Genomic DNA, 25,883 nt, shown 5'->3' on the forward strand with positions numbered 1-25,883 from the left:
ACAGGTGAAGAGTGAGAGAATGGGTTAGAAGGGGGCCTGAGGCCAGTGAATGCTGCAGGGGGGGACAGGGGAGAGACGAGGTCAGCTGGAGCCCCTGGACCTGCTCTGTCCTACTGAGGCACAAAGTCCCCCCAACACACACATTCCCCAGACTTGGGCTGTCTCCAGCCGCAGAGGGCATAGGGGTACAAGATATAGTCCGGGCACCTGGGGGGGATGACAAGGAGGGGCCGGGGGCCTTGCCTTTATCTCTTGCTGTGTGATCCAGTGACACTGTCCTACCCCATGAGGCTGTGGGAGCTCCAGCTGGACAAGAGGCAGGGCTCGGTGGGCAGCCTCCTCCATGAGGCCCTGACGGACTGACCAAGGGCAGCCCAGCTCCCAGGACTTTGTGAGTCTCTGGACCCCAAGCAGAGGGCTGGGCTGGATCCCAGCTTGGCCATCAGTGGGAGCAGTTTGGGAGAGACCAGGGAGGCCTTGGGGATGTGGGGCCAGTCAGGGTGACTCCATGTGCAAGCCAGGGGCTGGAGGCCCTGAGGGGAGGGTTGGGGGATAGGCAGTACCTTCTCCATGTGGACCCAGCTCATGTGGGCCTCAGCCTGGGCATGGGTGGAGGTGACCCCACTCCTTGGCTGACAACTCCCCCAGCTTCCTCCAGGGTCCACTCCCTGGAGTCCCAGCCCCAAGAACCGCGAGCCTGGGAAGTCACAGCAGGTTTATTGTTAGAGCACCACAACCCCCCGCCAGGGGGTGGCCAGGCAGTGGTAGTAGAGCTGGTCTCCGGGGTCTAGGAGGGCAGCCCACCTAGGGTGGACTATCCAGGGGTGGAGGCTTCTAACTGGGCTTGTCATTCTGGCAGAGTCTGGGCCAGGGGACCTTACAGGAGAGCCAGAAGGATGCGGTCCCCTAGAGATGCCACGTCAGAGGTCGCTCCTGCCTTCCGGAACACCTGGCCCCTGGTTCTCCCCCAAACTCACCAGGCCCAGGAGAGGCCCCAGCCCTGCACCGTAGTGACTGGGACTAGGGTGACAGTGACAGCAGTGGCATCCAGGCACCCGGTGGGGGGTGGAGCTGGTCTCACGTCGGCAGCCCTGGCAGGTGCCTGGGCACCCCAGGCGGGGGGCTGGCCAGGCTGCAGCCATGCGCTTCCTGCAGGTCCTGCAGCACCTGAAGCAGCCGAGCCAGGGGGGCCTTGGGGGCTGGAAGCAGATGACGGATCATGAGGACCGACACCCCCACGGGGCAGGAAGGGGAGTACTGGGGCTGAGTGTCTCCAAAGTCAGACGCCTACCTTCACCTGCCTCTGGGCCCCGGCTCAGCTCCTGGTACTTCTCCCTGTGGAGCAGGACCTGGTGAGGGCTGCGGGAGGGCTAGTGTGGGCCGCCTGAGCCAACAGGCCCACTCCCACAATCTAGACACAGCGCTGACCTCCCACTTTGAGCCACCGCCTAACTGTGGGTTGACCAGAAGGTCCACTATGACTTTTTTTTTTTTTTTTACTTTTTTTTAAAGACATTTATTTTTATTGGAAAGGCAGATTTAGAGAGAGGAGAGAGAGAAACATCTTTCATCCACTGGCTTGCAACAGCTGGAGCTGAGCTGGTCTGAAGCCAGGAGCCTTTGAGGGTCTCCCATGCAGGTGCAGGGTCCCAAGACTTGGGCCATCCTCCATGGACATTAGTAGGGGGCTGGGGGGAGGGGGAAGCAGAGCATCCAGGACACAAACTGGTGCCCACATGGGATGCCAGTACTACAAGGCGGAAGATTAGCTTGCTACACCACCGTGCCAGTTCCAATATTTTTTTAAGGCTTTATTATTTTTTTAATTGCAAAGTCAGATATACAGAAGGGAGGAGAGACAAAGGAAAATCTTCCGTCCATTGATTCACTCCCTAAGTGGCCGTAACAGCCAGAGCTGAGCCCATCTGAAGCCAGGAGCCAGGAACTTCTTCCAGGTCTCCCACGTGAGGGTTCCAAGGCGTAGGGCCATCCTCCACTGCTTTCCCAGGACACAAGCAGGAAGCTGGATGGGAAGCGGGGCCACCAGGACAAGAACCGGCGTCCATATGGGATCCCAGCATGTGCAAGGTGAGGACTTTAGCTGCTAGGTTACCATGCCAGGCGCTCAACTTTTTTTTTAAGTGCAATTCTTAAAGGGGTTTGCTCAGGTATGAAATGTGGTGATACCCATCCTAGGCTCACTGGTTCCTTCCTCAGCGCTCCTCCTGACTCACCCCTTGGCTGTCTGCCTGCTCCACCCTGCAAGGGGTGTGCCCCTCTGGGAAGGCCTAGGCAGCTCCTCCTGCAGCAGTGGGTGCCTTCCAGGCCCTTGGGGACCGGCCTTCTAGCGACTGGAACAGCCACTGGTCACCTCCGTGCTGCCACCCTTCCCTGCCATACCCACTGAGACCCAGCCAAGCCTCAGACCTGCTTTTGCTTGCCCAACACTGACCTGCAGCCCTGGGAAGCATGCACACAGCACCACACCGCCCCCTGGTGGAGCTCAGGGTGGCCAAGAGGCAGGCAGCAGGGGCCTGCGCAGAAGTCACATGGAAAGCCACCATCTACTAGTGCCCACATCCCATATGGTCACTGGTTCGAGTCCCAGCTGCTCCATTTCTGATCCAACTCCCTGTTAACATACCTGGGAAAGCAGTGGAGGACGGCCCAAAGCCCTGGGACCCTGCACCCATGTGGGAGACCCGAAAGAAGCTCCTGGCATGACAGGCTCAGCTCCTATCCTTGCAGCCATTTGAGGAGTGAACCAGCAGATGAAAGATCTGTCTCTTCTCTCTGTAAATCTTTCTAATAAAAAATAAATCTTTAAAAAAATGTTTACTTATTTTGCCAAAAGGCAGAAGAGACGGAGGGACAGAAAGCGAGCTCCCATCTGTTGATTTATACCCCAGACGGCCACAGTGGCCCAGTTGGAGCCCAGAGACACTCCAACTGGTGCACAAATGGGATGCTAATGTCACAGGTGGAGGTTTTACCCACAACATGTACGCTGGCATTTGTTTCTTAAAGTCGTACTAGGGGCAGGCCTTAACCAGCCACTTGGGATTCCTGCATCCCACGCTGGAGTGCCCGGGATGAAGTCCCAACTTGACTTGCGATCGAGCTTCCTGCTGACGTGCCTGGGAGATGGCCCACAATGGCCCGTGCCTGAGTTCTTGCCACACATGTGAGACCTACGTGGAGTTCTGGGCTCGTGATTCTAACCTGGTCCATCTCTGGCTGCTGTGGACACTCTGAGAAGGAACCAGCAAATGGAAACATCTTTTTCTACCTTTTTCTACCTATCTGTATCACTCTACCTTGCAAATCAGTCAACGAATCAAACTTTTCAAATAAAGTTTTTTTTTTTTTTGATGCCTCCCATTTTTTCTAATCTGCAGCCACTGAAGTAATCAACAAGGCTGAGGACTTTGGCGTGCCAGCTAAGGACCAGGCTCAGGCTCTGAGGGTACGCATGGGAGCACGATAAGCCTACCTGGAAGGCCAGGTCCTCATGGGAGCCAGCCTCATGCTGCAGGATGGTGGTGCAGGTGCCGTCCCTGGATGTGACAACAAGAGGCTGCTGGTCGGTCGGGAAGTTGGCACAATGACTCAACTGGCTAACCCTCCACCTGCCAGCACTGGCATTCCACAGGTTCATGTCCCAGCTGCTCCACTTCCACTCTAGCTCCCTGCTGATGGTCTAGGAAAGCAGCGGATGATGGCCCTACACCTTGGGCCCCTGCACCCACGTGGGAGATCTGGAAGAAGCTCCTGGCTTCAGATCAGCTCAGCTTCTGGCCATTGCCGCCATTTGGGGGTGAACCAGCAGACTGATGATCTTTCTCTCTAGCTCTCCTTCTCTGTAAAACTGCCTTTCCTGGTGGGGAGAGAGGTGCCAGCCACCGAGAGGCAGCTCCAGCTGGAATCCTGGCTGCAGTCCCTGACCTGGCACACACCATCCTCCTGCTCACCGTAGGGCCGGCTCCACGCCCAGGAGCTGCCGGTAGATGAGCTGCGCTTCCAGGTCATGGTCCAGCGGGTCGTTCCATTCCTGCAGGATCACCCGCGGCCGAGTCTTGTCACAGCCCACATCTGGGGAGAGAGGCCAGAGGGCGAAGTTGTGGACGGGCACTATAGGACAAGCTCATGTGACTTTTTCATTAGTACAGATGGACTCTGGGACCCTCCATGGGGCTGCTTGGGGGCCCGCAAGCCCCAGGCACTGCCTAGCAGTGGATCTGGGGCGGGCAGGGCAGGCTGATGGCCTCTTTCATGCTGGGTTCTGATGGCTGATGATCAGCCTGGCCTAAAGGGACAGGGTGCCCAGTCTGAGTCCATTCTGTAAAGCACATTGGAGGGAGGGTCGTGAAAGTCCTAGAACCAGGACTGGCATTGTGGCACAAAGGGTTAAGCCATGGCTTGTGATGCTGACATGTCACAGAGGCCCCATGTTTGAGTCCCAGGTGCTCCACTTCTTATCTAGCTCCCTGCTAATGTTCCTAGGAAAGCAGTGGAGGACAGCTCGTGCTCAGGCCCTTGCACGAGGCCTGAATGGAGGTGTAGGCTCCTGGCTGTGGAATGGTCCAGACCTGGCCATGGTGGACATTTGGAGAATGAATCAGCAGACAGAAATTTGATTTTTCCCTTTCTCTGTCACTCTGCCTTTCAAAAAATAAACCTTTTACTTTTAATACACACAGGTATGCATCCATGTTCCAACGCATCCAATGCTCCCCTGGTTCACTCCCCAAATGGCTGCAATAGCCGGGGCTTGGCCAGTCCAAAGCCAAGAGCCAGGAGCTTCCTCCAGGTCTCCCACGTGGGTGCAAGGTCCCAAGGCGTAGGGCTACCCTCTACTGCTTTCTCAGGTCATAAACAGGGAGCTGGATGAGAAGTGGCGCACCCAGGTCTTTTTTTTTTTTTTAAAGATTTATTTTATTTTTATTACAAAGTCAGATATAATGAGAGGAGGAGCGATAGAGAGGAAGTGGAGCTGCCGGGATTAGAACCAGCAGCCATATGGGATCAAGGCGAGGACCTTAGCCACCAGGCCAGCTGGTGGCTTTACCCACTATGCCAGCCCCTAAATAAATGTTAAAAAAAAATTCTGGAACTGCGCTGTCTGACTTGTCATTAGCCATATGAGGCTATTTCAATCAAGTGAAATCAAACAACATGCTACAGATTTGAAGCCCAACTCCTCCACTGCACCCAACTGAACTTCAAGGCTCAGCAGCCACGCATTCCAGGGGGCTGGGGTACAGGGCCACCGGGACATGCACCACGCCCTGTCATTACCAACAGCCCTTCTAGAACCTTCTCTGCCACCCTTCCTACAGCTCCAGCAGCAGGTGGTCAGTACAGAAGTGCACAAGCCTGGGGGCTCTCCTTGGCCCTGATCAACCCAGCTGGGGGAGCAGGTGTTGAGCTCAGTGAGCCACCCTTGGGGGGTGGTGTCCTTATCCCATGGCAGGACACACCCAGGATCGCAATGAGCATCCAGGCTGTGGCAGGTGCATTCCACCCCACCCACCGAACCAAGCTGACAAGGGTGCCAGGGGCACCGTGTCATCACGGGGGGTGGGGGGGACCTGGGGCCCTGACTTCTACCTGACTTGCGCTTCTGGTGGCAGCAGCTCCACTTGTCCCCACGGAAGATGCCAGGGTGGTAGGAGCTCAACAGGCCAGGGTTGTTGACACTCACTTTCCGCAGCGCCGACAGCCACTGGTTCAGCTCATTCACACACTGCAGGGCACGTGGGGGAGGGGGCCGCAACCCGTTCACACACCGCCTCCTCCATGAAGCACCCCGTGCCCATGCAGTTCCTGAACCGACACAAAAGCCATGCAGCCGACCCCTCAGCCCGTCCCTGGGTATTCCAGCCCATGCTGTCTGTGAACACGGCGACACGTGGGAACACCCAGGGAATTTCCCATGAAGGAGTGCAGCCATCCTGACCCGCCTCCTCCATTGTGCCTGATGTCCTCCGGCTGAGCCGCTGCAGGCTGCGCACCTTGCACTGCAGGTAGACAGTCTGTGGCCGGCCTGCGTCGTCCGTATGGATCACCTGCATGACGTGCGAGCTGCCAAAGCTCTTCTCTTCCACCTTCTCAGCAGCCCGGATGTTGGCCAGCTTGATGAGGATGCTCTTCTGTGGCAGGCAGTGGGAGAGAGGACTGCTTCAGGTGCCAGTGGATGGCTGGGCTGGCAGGGGAGCCAGGACAGAGCATGCCAGCCTGTGACTAGCTTGCCTGGCCTCCTGGTGGCTGGCAGCAGGCTAACCTGAGCTTTGGGGACAGAGCCTGGATATGCAGCCAGCTCTCTGTGGCTCCTGGCCCTGCCAACTGTGGGCTACACCGTGCACCTTTGGGTCATCTTCCACAATGCCTTGTTCTTCAGGCACTTAAAGTCCGACCCAAGCTGCTCCCCTCTCCCTACTCCACCCCCCAACATGACCTACTCAGGTAGGAGAGAGAGCTGTGTACGCAAACAGCCCCTGTGGGGCAGGTGTTCGGCAGGAAGTGATGTCACTGCTTAGGACACCTACATTCCATAGCGGAGGGCTAGGTCTGAGTCCAGCTCCACTCGTTTCTTTTTTATGATTGTTTTATTTTGAAAAGTTATAGAAAAAAAGGGACATAGAAAGAGAGAGAGCTTCCATGTGCTGGGTCACTCCCTAAATGACCACAACGACAGGGCCGGGGCAGGAGCTTCATTCATGTCTCCCATGGCGGGCAGGACCCAAGCACTTGGGCCATCCTTCACTGCTTTCCCAGGCCATCAGCAGGAAGCTGGATCAGAAGTGGAGCAGCCAAGAGACCTGAAGGAGTTCCTGTCTCCTAGCTTCCATCTGGCCCAGCCCTGGCCACGGGAACCAACTTCTAGAAGATCTCTATATATAACTCTTTAGAATCTGTCTTTCAAAACAATGACTTCACTGATTTAATTCCATACTCACGTCCTCAAGGTGCCTGTGCCCCCAGCCCCTGCTAACTCCACCGTGTCTATCATACTACATCTGCACCCCTCAGCAGCCCAGCATGGGATCCCTGGGATCCCCGGGCCTCAGGGTCTGTTCTCCCTCCACTGAACCCACTGAAGTACCTGGGGCAGAGCCTGACATAGGACAAAAGGGGGGGATACCGGCCCACCAAGAGGTTTTGGTGGCTTTGGAGGCAGAGGGGCAGGCAGTGAAGCAGTGGGAGGCAGGTCCCCAAGGCCAGGGAACTCCAGGGATGCGCGGGAGAGGGGAGGTGGAGGTGCTATCACGTCAGCTGCTGGGTCTGTGAAAAGCACCAGGAGCAAAGGGGCAGACCTGAGGGAGGACGCTAACACGCTAACTACTACAGGCTGGGGGCCAGCTGGGACAAGAGGCACAGGGGCCTAGCACGTACCAAGGGTGCGGGGAGGCCACCCCCAAACCCAGAAGTCACAGTAACCCCAACTACCCCACATGAGAAGACCCCGAGTCCAGGGTCATTCCCCCAAGGGGGCTGCACCCAACAGAACAGGAACAGGACAAGACCTTGGCCGGCTGTAGTTGGGAGTCAAGGTTAAGGGGGGACTAAGTACTGAGTCCTGCTCTTAAGCAGGCTGGGAAGGGGGAACAGAGGACACCGCAGCGAAGGTTCCAGAAGGGTGCTGCCAACACAGAACACGAAGGGCAGAGCAGGCGGATTGGGACTGCTTGCTCACAGCCACAGTCACTGGACACACACGGGGCTCCCAAACGGGGACAGACACCCACCCAACCGACGGCCCCTTCTGCAGGAAGGCGGGACCTGTGGTCCCAGAACAGGCTGTCGTCACGGGTCCACACAGCCCTGGGGTCAGTGTGCACAGGGGCTGTGCTGGGGACCAGCTGGGACCCTTGGGAAGCCAAGCAGCTAGGACAGGCGGGGACGCTGCCTGGGCACCCACAGCAGGCCGGGGCCAGAGCCCAGGACCTCCAGGATTCCCAGAGGCACCCCTCAGCCCCGTCCCTCCACGCAGAAGCCAGAACTGCACCCCGCAGACTCTGCTAGGTCGGGCCACTCCGAGGAAAGGAACAGGGGCTTGCGCGCGCGGAGAACGACCGACCCACCTTGGAGCTGGGCGTCTTGGCAAAGCTCAGGGCCTCGGTGGTGAGAGAGAAGTAGAGCTTCTTGAAGGAGGAGGAGGCCAGCGGGCCCTTGCCCTTGGTCCTGTGGAGGAAGAGCGGCCCCTCCTTCACCGGCGGCGCCTGCAAGCTCAGCGACTGCAGCGGGTCCAGCTCTGCGGGGAGGCGGAGTGAGCGCGCCAGGGCGGGGCCTCGGTGGGCGGGGCCACGGACTAGGCAGAGCATGACAGAGGGGCGGGGCCACAGGCTCGCGGGGTGGGGCAAAGGGACCTGGAGCCTGGGCGAGGGGAAGGGCCACGTGCTTAGGGGCGGGGCAAAGGGACCTGGAGGTCTGGGTGAGGGGCGGGGCCACGTGCTGAGGGGCGGGACAAAGGGGGGACCTAGAGGTCTGGGTGAGGGGCGGGGCCACGTGCTGAGGGGCGGGGCAAAGGGGGACCTGGAGACTGGGCGAGGGATGGGGCCACGTGCCTTGGGGGCGGGGCAAAGGAGACCTGGAGGTCTGGGCGAGGGGCGGGGCCACGTGCTTAGGGGCGGGGCAAAGGGGGACCTGGAGACTGGGCGAGGGATGGGGCCACGTGCTTTGGGGGCGGGGCAAAGGAGACCTGGCTGTCTGGGCGAGGGGCGGGGCCCTCCAGGGCGCTGGGCAGAGGGGAACCCGATGCTGGGGCAGAGCCAGACCATGCTCACCCTCCTTCTCTTCGATGTCCACCAGCTTGGTGATGAAGTCCTTCAGCTGTGCCACGCCATGGCGCACTGTGGGCTGCAGAGGCTCCATCCACGTCTCTTTAGCTCTGGAAGCCAGCGTGTCCATATTGCCCACATTCTGAACAGCCTGGAAGTGCGGGGGTGGGAGGGGAGAGACGGTGACCGCAGAAAGGACTAAGGCCGTGCGGGGCAGGGCCCAGATCACCGTACCCCACTCCTCCCTCCACAGCTGTAGCCACGGTGGTGCTTGTGGCCCCAGCCCAGTCTCGTAGGGAAACAGGGGTAAAGGGACCACAGCCTCCTTGACCACTGGGGCCTAACCGACGGCCCCTTCTCTGCAGGTGTCAATGTCAGACTGGGCTGCACAGACCCTGGCCACGCAGGAGTCTCGCGCCCACAGGCTGTGTGGTCTGGGGCCTCCAGCCTCCTCGTGGACCATGAACCCAGGACTGGAGAACGCAGTACCAGCCCCAGGTGGGCCACCCCGCACCTTGGCCAGCAGAAGCAAGGTGCGGCTGGTGCGGGCGTCCGCGTGGCGCTCCCGCAGGTGGAACAGCTTGGGCGACATGATGGCCGGAGAGAAGAAACGCAGACACAGGAAGCTGGTGACGGCGACGAACGGCACGTTCTGGAGGGTACAGCGGGCACTGGGGTCCTCCCCTGGGTCCCACGCCGCGGCCCTCCCGGTGCCCCCACCCGCCCCGGCCTGGAGGTGGGCAGAGCGCGCACCTCGTGCTGCGCGCCCGGAAAGCGCTCTCGGACGCGCCGGAAGAGTTGGCGGAAGGTGGCACGGATCACGGCGGGGCAGGTGCGAACCGAGCGGCAGAGCGCAGCCAGCAGCGTCCCTAGGTGGGCACGCAGAGTCTGTGCGCTCTGCTCCAACACCTCGGCCTCGGTGGGCGGGCGGTGCAGCCCGGAGCACCTGCAGCAGGACCAGGGGCGGGGAGGGGAGGCGCGGATGGTTAAAAAGTGGATGAAAGACACACACCACCACCACCAGCACCACCTCCGCGCCACCTGGGGTACCCCCAGCCTCACCCCACGTCCTTCACTTCCACCTTGCTGGGGTCCAGCTCCACGTATTTCTTCTCCTCGAACACTCTGTCAATGACGGGGCCGAGCACGCCGTGCAGATACCGCATCCCCGCCACCTGGGGGCCACCGCCAGCCGCGTTCGTCCTGCTCCACCCTGCCCACGCCCCTTTCCCCACCCCCGGGTGCGTCCAGGTCAGCTGCAAGAGGGGCAGCCCAGCAAGCTGCTCTTCTATTAATGAATGCATGAGTGAGTGAATGGATGGATGGATGGATGGATGGATGACATTCCTGGCCTTAAAGGGCCGCGGGGGCTGTGGACAGGATCCAGCTTTGTCTCTTGGCCTCTCTGTAGTCTGAGGGTCGATTTCTCTTGCGACCTCACCTTCAGAAAAGACTCCATGGACTTGGAGGCCAGGGAATTGCTCCGGAATAGGGTGTTGGCCTCACCTACAAGCAGGTGTCCCAGTGGGCAGGGGGGACGAGGCAGGAGGACCATGTAGGCAGCAGGGGGTAGGGCCTCAGAAGTGACCGCTGGGCAAGCGCCACCTGCCAAGTTGCTGTCCACCTCTGCCCCTGACTCCTCGTGTGACCTCCCTGGCTGCCCCACAGGTCACTCACAGAAGAATCCCCTCTCCCCCACAACCTCTGGCTCCGGGGCGGGGCCAGCCTCACCCCCCACCACCCTCCAGCCCTAGCCCAGGCCTCACTGGTGCGGCCCAGCTCCAGCCGGAAGAGCAGGTCCAGGAAGTCCTTGGCCAGGCCCTGCCCCAGGAAGAGCCTCAGAAGGTTGGTGGCCACATCCTGGCGATACTCAGCACTGGTGGTCTCCTCTAGGATGGGCAGCAGGTGCCCTGGGCCCTGCAGAAGGCAGGGGAGAGGTTAGAAGAACAGAGAGGACCTGCTATTGTCACTGGACGCCTCCTGCTCACTCACCCCCCCTTCCCTGGGTGGGGGGAATCCCCTCACCTGGGCACCCAGCTTCACCTCCTGGCACAGCAGCTGCACCAGGGGCTGGTAACAGCCAGAGGGTAGCACGGTCTCGTCCCGCAACCGCACCTCCAGCTGCAGGGAGCCTAGGGTACCCCTGCAATGGGAGATCTGTGACTTCTCCACCAGTGGCCCAGGCAGCCCACTCAGCCTGGAGTCTCTGTGTGCCCTACCCCCAACTGCCCCGCCTCCCAAGCACCTGCAGACCCACACCTGACCCAAGCGGGCAGCCCAGGTTCAGCACCTTCTTGTGGACACTGTACTAAAAAATAAGCAGAGATCTTGCAGCCCTAGTCTGATAAACCGCCTGCCAAGGATGCTGGGGTGGGGACTACTCTGACTGAGCCTGAACCTTCAAAATGGAGCAGCTCAGCACCCTGCCCAGCACAGCAGAAGCTAGTCAGATGGGCCCTGGGACACACCTGCCCACCTGGCCTGCACCCGCTCAGGATGGGGCATCTGGGGATCTTTGCAGGGAGGCAGAGCTGAGGCATCCTAGGGGCCAGGGGACTCCCCGAGACAGGTCTGCTAGGCTTGATGAAATCCCAGCACAGGGCATACAGTCAATGTGGAGTATTTTTATCATGCATGCATGGGAAGTTCTGAGCGCTCATCTGTACATTAGCTTAAGTTCAGCTTCCAGTGACCGTCCTGTTTTACCTGCAGTCTCTCCCCCCTGGAGGGAGGAATCTAGGGCTGTTCCACTAATGTCTCAGGGAACTTGAACCCTGCTCTGCAGTCTGTGGGGAAGTCCTTAAAGGGAATGGGGAAAGGGTCTCTTTGCGAAGCTTCCAGAAGGCAGAAAGTTTCTGAGCTCCAAGGCCAGAGCTAAAGGCAGGACTGTGGGAAGGAGGAAGCTAGTTCACCTGGATGAGAAGGGCCCCCTTGCCTCCCACTCAGCCCACAGTCCTGCCTACCTGAGGCCAACGCAACCCCCAATTCCCCCAGCCCCTGCTGCCCGCCAGTCAGTACTCACTCATGCGGCCGTCGTCGCCGCTTGGGCTGGTCGGGCTGCAGGCGGAACCAGCCCTCCTCCTGACCCGACGCTCGCAATCTCTGCATGTCGACCATCACCTAGGGGCAGGGCAGGCAGGCAGGGGGCTGCAGGCACAGACTTCTTTGCCATGTCTGTTTTTAGGGGTGAGGGGCAGCTGCCAAGGGTCTCTGGTCTTGGGGAGTCCCAGGCTTCCTAAATGGTCCTTTCTGGGGAAGTTGATGGAGAGGGTGACCTGAGATGCAGGTCAGGTGAGTAGCAGGTGCGGCAGGGGTGGGGGGAGGTTGGGGTAGTGATGGTGGCAGGTGCAGTCTTGGGGAGGGGCCAGGGGAGAGCACAGGTACAGTCTTGATGGGGAAGCAAGGAAATCAGCAGGTGCACCCTGGGGAAACCATACTCACTTTGCCCAGGAAGTCATTGCGGCTGACCAGGTCCCAGTCCCAGGCCTCCACACACAGCCCCTCTGCTGCCACTTCCTCCAGCTCGAACTCGAAGGCCTCATTCCAGCGTGGGTAGCATGACTTCTTCACAATCTACCAGGAGATGGATAGACAGGGTTCGGGCCAGCTCCCCATCCCTCCACCCCTGCATCAGAGAGACCCAGAGATGGGAAGGAACTTGTCCAAGGGTACCCCAAAAAAGGCAATGACTACACTGAGAACCCCTATTTTAGTATCTCCACACCAGCCCAGCCCCCATTGGAGACCCCCCCCAGCCTGTATCCTGTAGGGTAAAAGAGTGGAGTGGGTGGCCGTGGGTTCCCTACTCCCTATACCTCCAGCATGAACAGAGGGGTTGGGGCCTGCTGTGTCCCCTTAGACAGGCAGCGTCAATCTGACCTCCTAGGTGCTGGTGAAGCTGGGGTCAGGGGCATCTCTGAAAAGCCCACCCCCTCCTGTCAGATTCTCACCGAGGTCTCCTGGGTCCGGCCGTTGTAGCGCACTCGGACAAAGGGGTCGGACGCACCGTTCCTGTCCCTGGGAGCTAGGTCCCTGGTGGTGACATGGGGTCAAGGTTATTGGGGCAGGGAGCAGGTCATTTTTCCCAGAGCAGTCACCCCTCCCCACCCAGGGTCCCCACGTGGGCCACCCTAAGGACAAGGCTACGGCATGTACAGACCAAATAGCTGAACATGGCAACCTCTCTGGGATGGGATTCTTCACCAGGGAAATGCGGAAGTCAACCCCTGCCCCATAGAGGTATGGAAGACCCTTTCTTTCTGAAGCCCTGATCACAGCGCCCCCACCCCGACACCCTCCCCCCCCCCAGGTCAGAGCCCTGGGATACAACGAAGCCATCCTTCCTCTGCCTGCTGTGAACGCTGGCTGCTGGCACCCAGTCCCACATTTCCAACACTATCTCTCTAATGCTGGTTATCTTTCTCCCATCTTCCCCTGATGGAGGTGGGGCAGGTGTCTGCCACATGGCTAAAGTGCCACTTACTGGACATCCCGTTGAACCAGCCCCTGGTACCAGTCCCAAATCTACTTCTGACCGAACTCCCTGCTAATGGGCCTGGGAGGGCAGCAGGTGATGCCTCAAGCCCTTGGCTCCCTGCCACACAGGTGGGAGAGACCTAGATGGTCTCTGGCTTTGGCTTGGTCCAACCCCTGGGCTGCTGCGGGTTCTAAGGAATGGACCAGCACGCAGGCCATCCATATCTGTCTCTGGGCCTTCAAGTAAAATGAAAATAAATCTGAGTGACCCAGTTTTGCAAAGCTGTCAAACAGAACCCCCAAGGCTGGGTCTGTCCGAAAATGGCCTCTCTCTGACTATGACCAAGGGGACTCTCGACATTCTGTTGCTGACATCCAAGGGGCAATGAGTCCCATCCCTCCTTGGAGAGGCCTGGATGTTGCTCCCCCCACCACTGGGACTTGCTAAGTGGCAGGTTGGGCCTGGCCTCCCTGTCCCCAGCAGCCTCAGGGGAGGTCAGAGAATCCATGGCTGGTGGAGGTGGCTCAGAGGAATCACTTTGATGTCTACCATTTCTGCCCCTCCTCCCCCAGCACCACCAGCCTGTGCCCAAACAGCCTGGTGCCATGCATGGCCAAGGATGTAGGCGGCTGACAGGAGCACAGGGCGTGACTGCCCAGGGGGGCACAGTGTGAAGACTACAGGGGGCAGCCCCATACCAGGCCTCTGCCCCCTGTGAGTGGTGTCGTGGAGCGGGGGGGGGGGGGGGGCGGTCCGCGACATTCTGGCTCTCTAGGGGCAGGTGGAAGGGGCCCTCCTCGCTCAGGGCTGGGCTCCGAGTCAGAAAGGAAAATGAGTCCCCCACACGCACATTGTGTGACTCACACCCAGACTCAGACGGGAGTGGATGAGTGGATCGTGGGGCTAAAAATACCCAGGGGGTGGCCCTGACACAGGTGACAGGCAGGGGGAGCCTTCCAAGCCGCTGTTCCTGTCACCACCTGCCTGTTGGGAGATCCCCAACAACTCCATCCACCTCCGCATGCCCCAGGATGAAATCCCATGGGAGTTAGCACGGGGTGGAGAAGGGGAGGGAGAAGGGGGCAGGGCATGGCCTATCCTTGAAACAGCATCCCTCCCCTTCCCCAAGGGGACACGACCATCCGACCACCCAAGGGGATCACCTAGGAGACCTCTCCAAGTGAGAGAGTGGCCATTGGAGGGACCTGGGAAGTGGAGGTGAGGACCGGAAAGGCACTCTAGCCGTCACGGGACCCCTTGCCCACTCCCCAGCCTCACCTGGCCTCCAGCACGGCACAGCGCAGCAGTCGCTGGGTCCCAGACCCTGGCACCACCTCCAGCCGCAGGTGGATCTCGCCCTGCACCTCCTCATCAGGGTCAACCTCGGTCAGGTGTGCCCAACCACTGAAACCTGCAGGGCTGCATCTCAGCTTGGTGTGTACCCTCACCCAAGCCCCGCCAAGAAGCATCCACAACCCACTATCTTGGGCAGTCATGACCCCATGAGTCAGGGCCAGGTGGCTTCATGAGTCAGCAGTGCCTGCCCCCCACACTGCCCTGGCCTCACAGACAGGAGCAGGTGCACACTGGGGGAAGCTGATAAGCGGACACAGCAAGGCATGGGCAACAGGACTGCAGCATTCAAGAACTCCCTGGTCTGAACTTCTTTTAAAGAAGTCCAGTGAGGGTGGGGTCAGCACTGTGTTACCCAACAAGCCTGGAGCAGGTGCATACCTCCCAGCGGTCCACATCCTGGTGCAGGAGGTTGGGGCAGAGGAGCTCCCTAGGCTGCACGTGAACAATGCTATAGACCTGGGACTTGGCACGGGGACCCGGGTGGAAGGGACTTCACAGGGTACAGAGGAGAGGTTCCCCCACTGCACTGCACAATGGAACATAAGGAGAGCCCTCGAGGAGGGAGAAGCAGTCTTGATGTGGGAGCACATGGGGGGGATATACTCGCACTCTCTCTCACATATACACACACTCTCACACTCGGAGCTCTTACCCTTAGGATGGGAGGCGAGGGTGTCCCGGGTGAGACACACCTTGCCGATGACGTCATCTCGGCTGCAAGGTAGAGAGGCAGGAGCTTGGCGCTGGCTCCCTCGGAACTCGGGGCTCCCCGGGGGCACCAGGAAAGTTGATACCCCAGTCCCTCGCACCTGCACCTGGCACCCACCCTGCTATGGACCCTGCATTCTGCACACTCATGGGCATGGGCCGTTTCGACATGGGGACCCACTCGTCTGCTCCATGCATACTCATGCACATGCGTGATGTGCCACGTGCACACCCACGCCCTCTCCCCGGCCCCCACAGTGACACACAGGGGCCTGAGTGCGCCCACCTCCTACCCCCAAAGAGCAGGGTGCACCCACCTGAGGGCGTCCTCATCCATGACGTAGAAGGCAACAGCATGGAAACTAGGCGGCAGGTGTACCTGATACTCCTCACCCCAAAAAGGGCACAGGGTCTTCCACACAGTGGCTGTCCTATAGGAGCAGCCTCCTCAGCAGCTGCCCGGCGCCACCCCAGGCCCCAGGCCGGGCCAGGGCTAAGCAGGGCTGTGTGACTGCAGCCCACCTTCCCACTGCCCCAGTCATTTCCCTCCTCCCACCTCTGGGTACCAACATCTGGCTCTGCCATCACATGCCCTGCTCTTGTCTCGACCCACCCACCACCCATCTGACTCCCTTACCCATCTTTGCTGGGTGGGACACAGGCATCACACACTAAGGGGAAACAAGATCACTACTGGCACAGTTGGCTTTGGGTCACAGGTCGTAGTGGCAGAGCAGGGACCACAGGCTTGGTTCCCCCAGCCTCATCCAGCTCTGGGCAAACCCCAGCAGGCCAGGTACTGTGGAGGTGGGGAAGCTGAGGCCCGCTCCCAGCACTCAGGTGAAGGATCAGTCTCATGGCTTTGGTGTCCCTGCCTGCCTTGGGTCAGTTAGAACCAGCATGGCCTCTTGAGCCAGTGACAACCTATAAAGGGTGTGGACCCTGTATGCAGGTGGGCCATGACTTGGGAGGTCAGTGACCTTGGTAAGGGACAGGCCCTGGGCACTCAGCTGGGCACAGCAGCACTGTGGCTTTGGCTGTGAGCTTGGATGAGAGAGGGCAAGAGAAAGAGGCCCCAGCCAAGACCAGGTCATGGCAAAAGAGTCCAAATTCAGGGGGTCCTGTGACTTTGGGCCATCCCCTTGGCCAATGGGGTTAGTGGCTACAACATCCAGCATGTTCCCCGGAATTAAATGGGCCGGAAAAGGGCTGTGATGCCAGCTGCCATGACTAACGAACATCTGCCTCTCTCAGGCAGATGTAAATGCTGGAGAAGGCGCAGAGGCAGGAGAGAGGCCCTTGGCCCAGAGCCGGGCCCAAGGAAGCTGCTCCCCGGATGGGTGCTAAAGTGCCAGGTTGGTCTCCCTCAGCTCCTGGTGCGCTGGAGCAGGGCACCCAACATGAGGACTCCAAACCCTTGCCCATCTCCATCCACACCCCCTCAGGGGGCGAGGAGGCTGCCCCCAGCATCCCCAGAGCAGGGGTACCTGATGAGGGGTTCACTGTCCACCTTCACGATGCAATAGGGGTCACTGCTGCCGGTGCTGCAGGACACAGGGAAAGGGTGGGGTCAGCCAGGGACAGGGCCTCCAGGGCAGTTCCCAACCCCTGGCTGGCCGGGGGCAGGGGGGTTCCTACAGATCCCCAGGGAACAGCAGGAAAGGCAGTGAGCAGTCCTGGGCTGCAGATGAACAGCTCCTAGAGGCCCCAAACGTGCCCCAGCATCGGCCTAGAAGGGAACAGAGTGAGAAGGGCATGGACCCCATACCACCACTACACCGTTCCCGCCCTCTCCCACCCCACCCTATCACAGCCCAGCCCCTTTCTGCTTCCCTGCTGGCCATGCTGTCCTCAGCCCCCTCCTCTCTAACAACCCTCTCTTGGGGCTGCCACTTGCAAAGCTGCCATCTACAATGTCACCATCCCATATGGGTGCCAGTTCAAGTCCCAGCTGCTCTACTTCCCTCCCAGATCCCTGCTAATGAGCCTGGGAAAGTAGCAGAAGATGGCTTCAGTGCTGGGGCTCCCTGTCACTCATGTAGGAGACCCAGATGGAGTTCCTGGCTCCTGGCTTCAGCCTGGCCCAGCCCCAGCCACTGCAGCCATTTGAGCAGTGAACCAGTGGATGGAAGATATCTCTGTGCATGTTACTCTACAACTCTACCTTTCTAATAAATGTCTTTAAAAAAAAAAACCAAAAAAGATTTATTTTTATTGGAAAGGAAGATTAAATTTATGGAGAGAAGGAGAGACAGAGGGAAAGACCTTCCATCCACTGTTTCACTCCCCAAGTGGCCCCACGGCCAAAACTGAGCCGATCCAAAGTCAGGAGCCAGGAGCTCTTCTGTGTCTCCCATGTATGTGGGTACAGGGTCCCAAAGCTTTGGGCCATCCTCCTCTGCTTTCCCAGACCATAGGCAGTGAAACTGGAGCAGCCAGGACACAACCAGCACCCATATAGGATCCCAGCGCCTGCAAGGTGAGGATTTAGTCACTCAGCCATCACGCTGAGCCCATAAATAAGTCTCAAAAAGAGGGGGAGTTCCTCCAGCCTGTGTTCTTCCCACTGTCTCTTCCATCTGATTATGAGTAATCTGAGGGTGGGGGGCACCTAACTGTCCAGCAGGCCCTGGCACAAGACAATCTTGTGAGCGCTTACTGAATGCATGGATGGAAGGAAGGCTAAACGACGCCACACATCTCTGGTTGCCGGGCTGGTGGCCTGGGGTGCAGAGGGACAGATACATAATGGACGTTTCTAGAGCTGCCCTTTTCTGGCCCGCCGTCCACACACAAAGAAAGGAAGTATATTTACATGTTGGAGGCTGGGGAATTCCAAACTCCACTTCCCTTCTCAAAAGAGGCCCTTCTTCCTTGCAGAGGAAGTCATGGGGCCAGCAGGTTCCAAGGCCCTCCCAAGACCCAGCAAGGAAATAATGTCGGTCCTGACTTGTTTTTTTCCACCTGCAGAGTGGGAACTGTCATGCTGGCTCCCTGGCTCCCAGGGTGGCTGCCTCTGAGATGACATGGAGTGTGTGTGGGGGGTCACTACTCCAGACAGCCTGCAACCCATCACCCCAAAGCCAGGGGATCTCAGGACCCCTCTGCAGCCCGTGTGCATGGCAGAGCTGCAGGACCCGGGAGTCACGCATGCGTGCATGTTCCAGCAGGGCAGGGGGCGTACAGCAGGGATTTGGCACAGTCAGTAGGTTGCTGCGTGGGATACACACATCCCACATCAAGTGGAGTGCTTGGGTTTGAGTCCCGCCTCTGGCTCCTGATGTGAGCTTCTGGCCAAGGCACATCCCAGGAAGCAGCAGGTGATGGCTCCCGTACCTGAGCCCTTGTGCTACCCGTGGGGAAGACCTGGATGGAGTTCGCACAGCCTGGATGCTGTGGGCATTTAGGAGAGTGAACCAGCAGATGGAGGAGCACCTGCCTTTGCTCTCAATAAAAAAAATAAAAAAATACATATTTAAAGCACAAAATCTCAGATGTGCAATGCGAGGACACCCAAGTGGGAGGAACAGAGAGATGAGAAGCATCGAGAACGGGCTGAGGCAGACTCGAGAGAAGCTGGGTCCACTCGCGCTGCCCATGGTGCCCTGCCAGGCGCCCTCTGGCCCACAGCAGCTTGTGGCTGGGCCCCTCTTCTGCTTCTCCTTCGCCAAGACAAGTCGCTGCGGGCCCAGGACTGGCCACCACAGGGCCTCTATATTTAGGGCCTTGGCAGTCCCCAAGCTGTGGAAGACGAAGGATGAGGACAAACCCTGAAATAGCCTTAGACCATGTCTCCTGGGTCACAGGCCGTGGGACCAAGCCAACCCAGGTACCCCTGCGCTGGGGGCTGCTGGGGAGGAGGCCAGCTGGCAAGCAGGTGTGGGTAGGTTCTAGAAGCTTCTTCTTAGGCTGGGAGGGCAGTTCTGTTCACGGAACAGAAAAGCCAGGAGTGGACAAGTGGATGCGGCCACTGGGCGCCCCTGACACTCTCTCCAGAATGATCTTAGTCAAGAGGAGCACTGCTCTGGCACCCTGAGGATAGGTAGTGAGCTCCCAGTCCCTGAGAGAGTGCAAGACACTGCTGGAGGGTGCTGTGCTCAGAAGACAGGCAGGAGGCTAGCTCACCCCCTAGGCATCCAGTGAGGCCACCCAGGGTTCCCTAAGTCCCTGCCATGCACTTCCCCAGCAGATGTCAATGCCGTGTTCGGGGCCAGAACAGTGCAGCCCCCACCTCCCTCCACCGGGCTGTCTGTCCAGCACTGGGGTCGGGCGAGGCTTTGCATCCTGTGTCCACTGTGGACAGAGCAGATTGGAACCATGACTCCTGCGCACCTGCTGTACAAGCCTCAGTTGCCCAACATGTCAACCTTACACAGTGCAAGGGAAGGTGGCCCAGGTCCCTCAGCGAGTCCCAGACTTTTTCCCCCACCATCAGCCTAGTCACTCACCTTCCACCCCACCTACCCATAACAATCCCACCCTACCTTGGTAGGGGGTGGAGGAGGTACCCTTGAGAAGGCCCCTCGGTATGCCAGGCAAGTCTGCCTGGGGGCAGGGCCAGGTGCTGCAGGGGCTGGAGCAGAGTGGGACAAGCCAGCTGTGTGTGGTGGGGGCAGGGACAAGAGGAGGAAAGAGACACAGGAAGTAAGGGTGTCCGGGAGCCCCTCCCCTGCCCACCCTGGGCCAGCTGCTGCCAGGAGTGGGGAGAGGAGACAGACGGAGGGGCCGCCGCCAGAGGAGGCAGAGATGACCTACTTACCAGTCAGTGTCCATGGGAGGGGGATGGCAAGCTCAGAGGTGGACCTCAGGACTGAGACCCCTCCCACAGCACATCTGTCTTTCCAGAGACCTCATTCCCAGCTGCAGACACCTTCCTTCCTCCCCTTGCCCTGCTATACACAAACCCACCCTGAGATCCCCCTACTCCTCCCTCACCATTGCCATGGCAACCAAGAGCTCTGGCCTCAGCAGGCCCAGGGGGGCCTTGAACTGGAACTGCTCCTAGCGCTGGGCATGCTGGGAAACTCACAGGGGCCCCCACCCCTGATCCCAGAGCCTGCTGAGGTGGCCCAGCGGGGACTTTGGACCCCAGGCCCTCTGCCAGGCTGTCAACAGCCCCACTCTCTCTCTAGAGGGATTTCAACCCCGGGGATGAGCAAAAGGGAAACTCAGGCCTCGAGACGACGCCCCCTCACAGCTGCCACGGAGGTAAGCTGGGTGGGTACGTCTTGACAGACATTGAGGAAGGGTCCTTGTGAGACTGTACCCTCCCTAAATCTGGCTAGGAGAAGCCCTAGATTTCAGTACCCCTCAAGAGTCTAGCACTTTAAAACCTCTCTGAACCTCGGTTTACCCATCTGTGAAATGGAACCAGGAGGACCACCCGACTGGGTGGACAAAAAGCAAGACTCAGAAAGCAACAGTGACCTGCAGCCAGAAGGGGCAGCACCTCCTGACCCTACCCCATCGTCCTGCTGCAGACCCCAGGCCCCAGACCCCTTTCTGCCCATGTGCACTGCAGGATACACCCCCAACACTGCCCCTGGGCTCCAGAACCTGTTCAGGTGCACACACCCCTGGACCAGTTGAGGAGGACCCCATCCCCTTTAACTAAGGGGTACACCATCCCCTGCAGCCACAGTTCCCCGTGGGTTTCCTCAGTCCCAACAAAGCTGCTTCCTATCTGGAGCCCCTCTTTCACGCTCAGCGCGCCCTCCGCTGCCCAGTGCCCAGCCCTCACGGTTACTCCTGCGAGCCTGTTACCCACCCTGTCTGTTCCCCCTCTCTCTGTCAGCCCTTCCAGCACGGCAACCTCTTCTCTCTTCGTCCTCCTGCGCCAGCTGGCCGAGGGACCTCACAAAGGTCAAGTGTAGGCAGGGGACGAGGAGGGGAGAAGGGGGGGTGCAGAGTCCCTCCCCGCAAAGTTGGGGTTCCCACCCCACTCCACCTGCCCCGAGCGCACTTACATGTCCTTGGCGGGCAGGTTCTTCGCCTCCACGATGCGGATGGACAGCGAGCTGCGCTTGGCCATCGCGGGTCCAGGCCGTGGGGAACCCCACGCCACACGGTGCTGGGCAGCAGCAGGCAGAGGCCGGCGGGCAGACGCGGGGACACCCCCGCCCCACGTGCAGGGGAGTGCGGGGCAACACTGCGCCCAGGCAGGCCAATCAGCGGCCTGGGGGCTCCCGGGACGGGGCGGGACCGAGGTCCTCATTGGCTGCCCGGGGCGGGGGACGGGCCGGGGCCTCGGCCGAGGCGCAGGCGGGCGCCCCCGGAGGCCAGAACCCCGGGGCGGGCTGGCTGGTCCGGCTGTCCCGGCTGGCGACGGGGGCGCCGCGGCGTGGGACGAGGCGCGCGAATGGAGCTGAAGGCCGGGATTGCCAGGGCCACGCAAGCTTGTTGCGCGGGAGCTCTGCGTAGGAGTGCGTTGCATGAATGAGCGATAGTACCGGCTGAGTAGTGTTTCTGGTACGACTACCTGGCTGCACAGAGACAAGGCGAGAGAGGCAGAAAGATCCGTATTTGGAAAGTGGCTGAGGAGGGGGTGAAAGGGGGGCACCAGCTTGCAGGAAGAGGAGACTGGAGTCCTGTGGCTGGCACAGCCGCCCCATCCCCCCACTTCACCGCCTTACTGTTGGAGCCATTGTCCCCAAGCCCGACTGCAGACCCCTGGCTTCCTCTGTGGAAGGAGACAGTGAACCCACTGAGGGACATTGAGCTAGATTCATTTGCATCCCCTAAGGCCGTGGGTTCAAGTCCTTGCTGCTCCACTTCTTTAATTTTTTAAAAAAAGATTTATTTATTTTTATTTGCAAAGTCAGATATACAGAGAGGAGGAGAGACAGATCTTCCGTCCAATGATTCACTCCCCAAGTGACCGCAATGGAGCTGAGCTGATCCAAAGCCAGGAGTCAGGAGCTTCACCCAGGTCTGCCACACACGTGCAGGGTCCCAAGGCTTTGGGCCATCCTTGATTGCTTTCCCAAGCCATGAATGGAGCAGCCAAGACACCAATGGACACCCCGTGGGATGTTGGTGCTCACAAGGTGAGGATTTAGCCATTGAGCCAGTGCGCCAAGCTCTTAAAGATTATTTATTTCAAAATGTATAGTAATGGAGAGTGAGAGAGACACAGAGAGAAATCTTGCATCTGCTGGCTCACTCTCCACATGATCACAACAGCTGGGGCTGGTCCAGGCCAAAACCAGGGGCCAGGAGTTCCTTCCAGGTCTCCTGCATGGGTGCAGGAACCCAAGCTTTTGGACCATCCTCCATGCTTTCCCAGGTGCAAGGGCAGGGAGCTAGCTGTGTCATGGAGCCACTGGAGACCATCTGAGATGCTCACAGCATCCCACAGTGCTGGCCCATTGCTACATTTTTTTTTCCTATAAAATATTTGGAAAGAATTTCACAGCAGTTTTTAAAGTTTTCAGGGTACAGGTCACTCATTTGATTTGGTTGCTTTACAAACATCACGTGATCTTGGGAATCCTGGGTGCTTTGCCGAAGGGAGACCGTGATGCTGTGCTCTGAGCAGTGAGACAGAAATGCTAAGCTTAATAACGGAAGTTGCTGCCACGTGGCTACTCCTGGAAGACAAGGAAGTCGAGGCTTCCTGGGTATTCTGGTGGAGCCAGTGTATTTCAGCGCCTGTCTGACCTCAAGGACTTTTGTTATGCCCGTGGCCCCATGAAGCCAAACTGAACGAATCCCCTCCGTCCCACCACTAGACTCCAGCAGCGGCTCCTGGCACCTGTACTGCCCAGGGTTGGGGCGGGAGTGGGTGCGGAACAAATCGGCCTTGGAGCCCTTAGGCAACAGGGGATTCTGGACTGAGCCACTGCAGCTGTAACTGGAACATAAACCTGTCGTGGTTTCTGGCGCCACAGCCTCCTCCAAGGCCCAGACAGGGTCCTGGCGGGGCTGGCAGGAACCAGGAGTCCTGGTGGGGGTGGGGTTTCTGTTTGTCAGCTCCATTCCTGCCCATATCCTGTTACTTTCTCAACCCTCCTGGACCAGGCACCCCTGCTGCCACCTCCTCACCCCTGCCTGCCCAGGGTCTCCCCTTCACATGGCTCTATGCACTTCTCCTCAGACCTGTGCCTGGACCCCTCCTCTTCCCCCCATGGCCCTCAGGCAACCCCTGCCAGGGCTTAACTCTCATCTCTCACTAGCATGTACCGATCTTGCTTGCCTTTGATTTTTTTTTTTTTACATGAGTAGAAACACACAATGCAGAGGTTTCTCCTCTCATCCCCAGTCCCACTTTCTTGATTTCCAGTACCCAAAGCTAACCATGGAGTAAAAAATTCTAGAAGATTCTAGAAAGTTCTAGAAGGCAGTCATTCTGAAATCCTCAGCTATGTGCCATGCTGAGGAGTGTGATGAAGTCTTGTGCTTCCCTCTCCCCTACCCCACAATCTCCTGGATACACATTCACCACTCCACTGGATCTCCCATCTGCTGGTTCACTCCCCAAATGCCCTGAGCAGCCAGAGCCAGGCCAGGCTGATGACAGGAGCTCCATCCAGGTCTCCCACAGGGGTGCAGGGACCCAAGCACTTGGACCATCCTCTGGCACTTTTCCAGGAGCACTGACAGGGAGCTGCAATGGAAGTAGAGTAGCCAGGACTCAAACTGGTGCTCACACAGGTGCCAGCGCTGCAGGCAGAAGCTTAACTTACAGGTCTTGGGAGCAGGTGACAGGGGCCTAGCTATATGCTAGCTATATGCTTCCTCCCAGCTTCTGTTACTCACAGTAATGCCTAGGGGAGCCACACTCCGGTGTGCTCCAGCAGCCATCCCACTCTTGCTGGTGGACTCTCAGGGACCAGCAGATCTCCCCCCAACCACTACACACAGCTCCCTCCAGCGGCCAACAGCAGAACCTCCTTGTCCCGGCTTCCCAGGACAGAATGGTCCTCCCAACCCCGTTCCCTGCCCACAGGGCCCACTTGGCACAGCTAAAGGGCCCAAGACAAGGGGCGGGAGGTGGCTGGAGGGAGGGAGAAACAGCCTGTGTAACAGTGGCTTAAGTTGTCACCTGCAACATTGCGATCCCACGGGGGCGCTGCAGCCTGGCCACCTTCAAGTGGACACATGCTGTGCCTAGCACAAGGCCTGGGGAAACTCCACAGGGATCCAGGGTTAGGATGGCCCCAAGCAAGGTGGGATTGGGGAGAGCAGTGCAGAAGCAGAGTTCTTCTCTTCGGGGACAAGTCCAGTCTCAGCTTGAGCCTAGGACAGCGGGTGGCCCTTCCATGGTGGGCCTGCATGGGACTCAGGACTTGTTTGCCCATTGTCTCAGCCGCTTAGGCCCCTTCCCTCACAGCAACCCAGGCCACAGCAGCCCCTCTTCCCCATGCCGTTATGGGGTGAGCAGGGTCTCCAGCCCCACTGAGGGTTCCTCGATTCATTCCAAGTCTCTGGGAGTGGCCTGGTGGCCAGTACCTTCGGGCTGGGGTGGGGTTGGGTTCCATAACCACCTCAACCCTTGGCCCTCAGCCCAGCCCCAGTTCCTCTTTTCCCAGAAGTCAGTCCCCCCATGGAGCACTTCCAGGCTTGCCCTCATTAACCTCTGGAACTTTCCAGCGAGGGGGGAGGAGTGAGAGTGAGAATGCCAGCCTCCTCTTCCTCCCACAATGGAAACTTAGGGGCAAGGGAAGGGCCAGCCAGGTTGTTACTGGGAGTAGAAGATCTGGGGGTGGGAGGCAGTGGACAGGGGTGTCTTGGCAGGGACTCCAGGGAGTCCCCAGGGAGGTTTCTGGACACCCCTACCTCCCACATCAGCCTCCATGCCCTCCGCAGCCGGCAACCCTTGCTTCCCCTCCTCCCATCCAGGGGTCAGATGCAGGTGCAACACCTTCCAGGTCCTGCCCACATACTCCCTCTCAGAGACTGACCTTCCCCATGCCCCGCCCTCCCTCTCCACCTGAGGAAGAGGAACTGAGCCTCTTCCTCAGGGAGCAGAAGCTGATGGTGACTTTGGGCATGGGCTGGGGTGTGCAAGCACCTGGGGGTGAGGGACAAGTGTAGGTGGAGTCTCCATGTCTCTCTCTCCTGGCCACTGCCTGCTATGTGGGTCAGGACAGACCCCCATCTCAAGTCCTCCGGGTTCACAGCAAGACATCAGGGATCCGAGTTACCAGGCCAAAGGGATGGAGGGTGCAGTGGTGGGAGGGTATCACTGGACCCTCATCTATGTGTCAGGGCAACCTTGGGTCTGAGCATCCCAGCCTGGACTCACGGATGGACACTGGGTGGGAATGGGACCCCCAAGACACTCCCCCTCCCGTCTCAAGCCACACGCATGTGATTTCACGTTCCAGAAGTGCCAAGTCCTTCAGTCCACATCCAAGGGTCCGACAGAGAAGCCTCCCTGTCCCCCAGCCTCCCCAGATGCCTCGGTGGGGACCATTGCCTCTGGGGTGGGGGGCCCAGTTGAGCGCTGGAGAAGAGAGCTGTCGGGGGGGTTGACCCTTCCTCCACCTGCCTGGTTTGGAGGGGGCGGTCTGTGAACAGCACACACATCTCACATCTGCTTCTTTCCCTTCTCCTTTCTG

At 59.2% G+C, this 25,883-nt stretch overlaps 1 protein-coding gene across 2 annotated transcripts; it reads right to left on the reverse strand.

Moving 5' to 3' along the window:
* Positions 1 to 700: 700 nt before the first annotated feature.
* On the reverse strand, positions 701 to 21,452 carry RASA4B (RAS p21 protein activator 4B). Of its 2 annotated transcripts, XM_004587191.2 has the most exons (21): positions 21,288 to 21,452; positions 16,809 to 16,865; positions 15,639 to 15,752; positions 15,266 to 15,327; positions 14,536 to 14,668; positions 12,731 to 12,812; positions 12,222 to 12,353; positions 11,803 to 11,900; positions 10,806 to 10,923; positions 10,547 to 10,697; positions 10,222 to 10,286; positions 9,843 to 9,955; positions 9,534 to 9,726; positions 9,295 to 9,432; positions 8,787 to 8,931; positions 8,085 to 8,254; positions 6,015 to 6,152; positions 5,611 to 5,746; positions 3,972 to 4,092; positions 1,292 to 1,335; positions 701 to 1,199 (listed from the first exon to the last, which is right to left on the reverse strand). In XM_004587191.2, exons 1-21 carry the CDS (start codon positions 21,350 to 21,352, stop codon positions 1,078 to 1,080), a joined length of 2,397 nt encoding a protein of 798 aa, XP_004587248.2. In that variant the 5' UTR covers positions 21,353 to 21,452; the 3' UTR covers positions 701 to 1,077. The 2 variants fall into 2 exon arrangements, with proteins under 2 accessions (XP_004587248.2, XP_058537012.1); XM_058681029.1 differs by lacking the exons at positions 701 to 1,199; positions 1,292 to 1,335 and adding an exon at positions 3,313 to 3,557.
* Positions 21,453 to 25,883: the final 4,431 nt, after the last annotated feature.

Source organism: Ochotona princeps, chromosome 24 (assembly GCF_030435755.1).
Source record: "Ochotona princeps isolate mOchPri1 chromosome 24, mOchPri1.hap1, whole genome shotgun sequence".
Lineage (NCBI taxonomy): Eukaryota > Metazoa > Chordata > Mammalia > Lagomorpha > Ochotonidae > Ochotona > Ochotona princeps.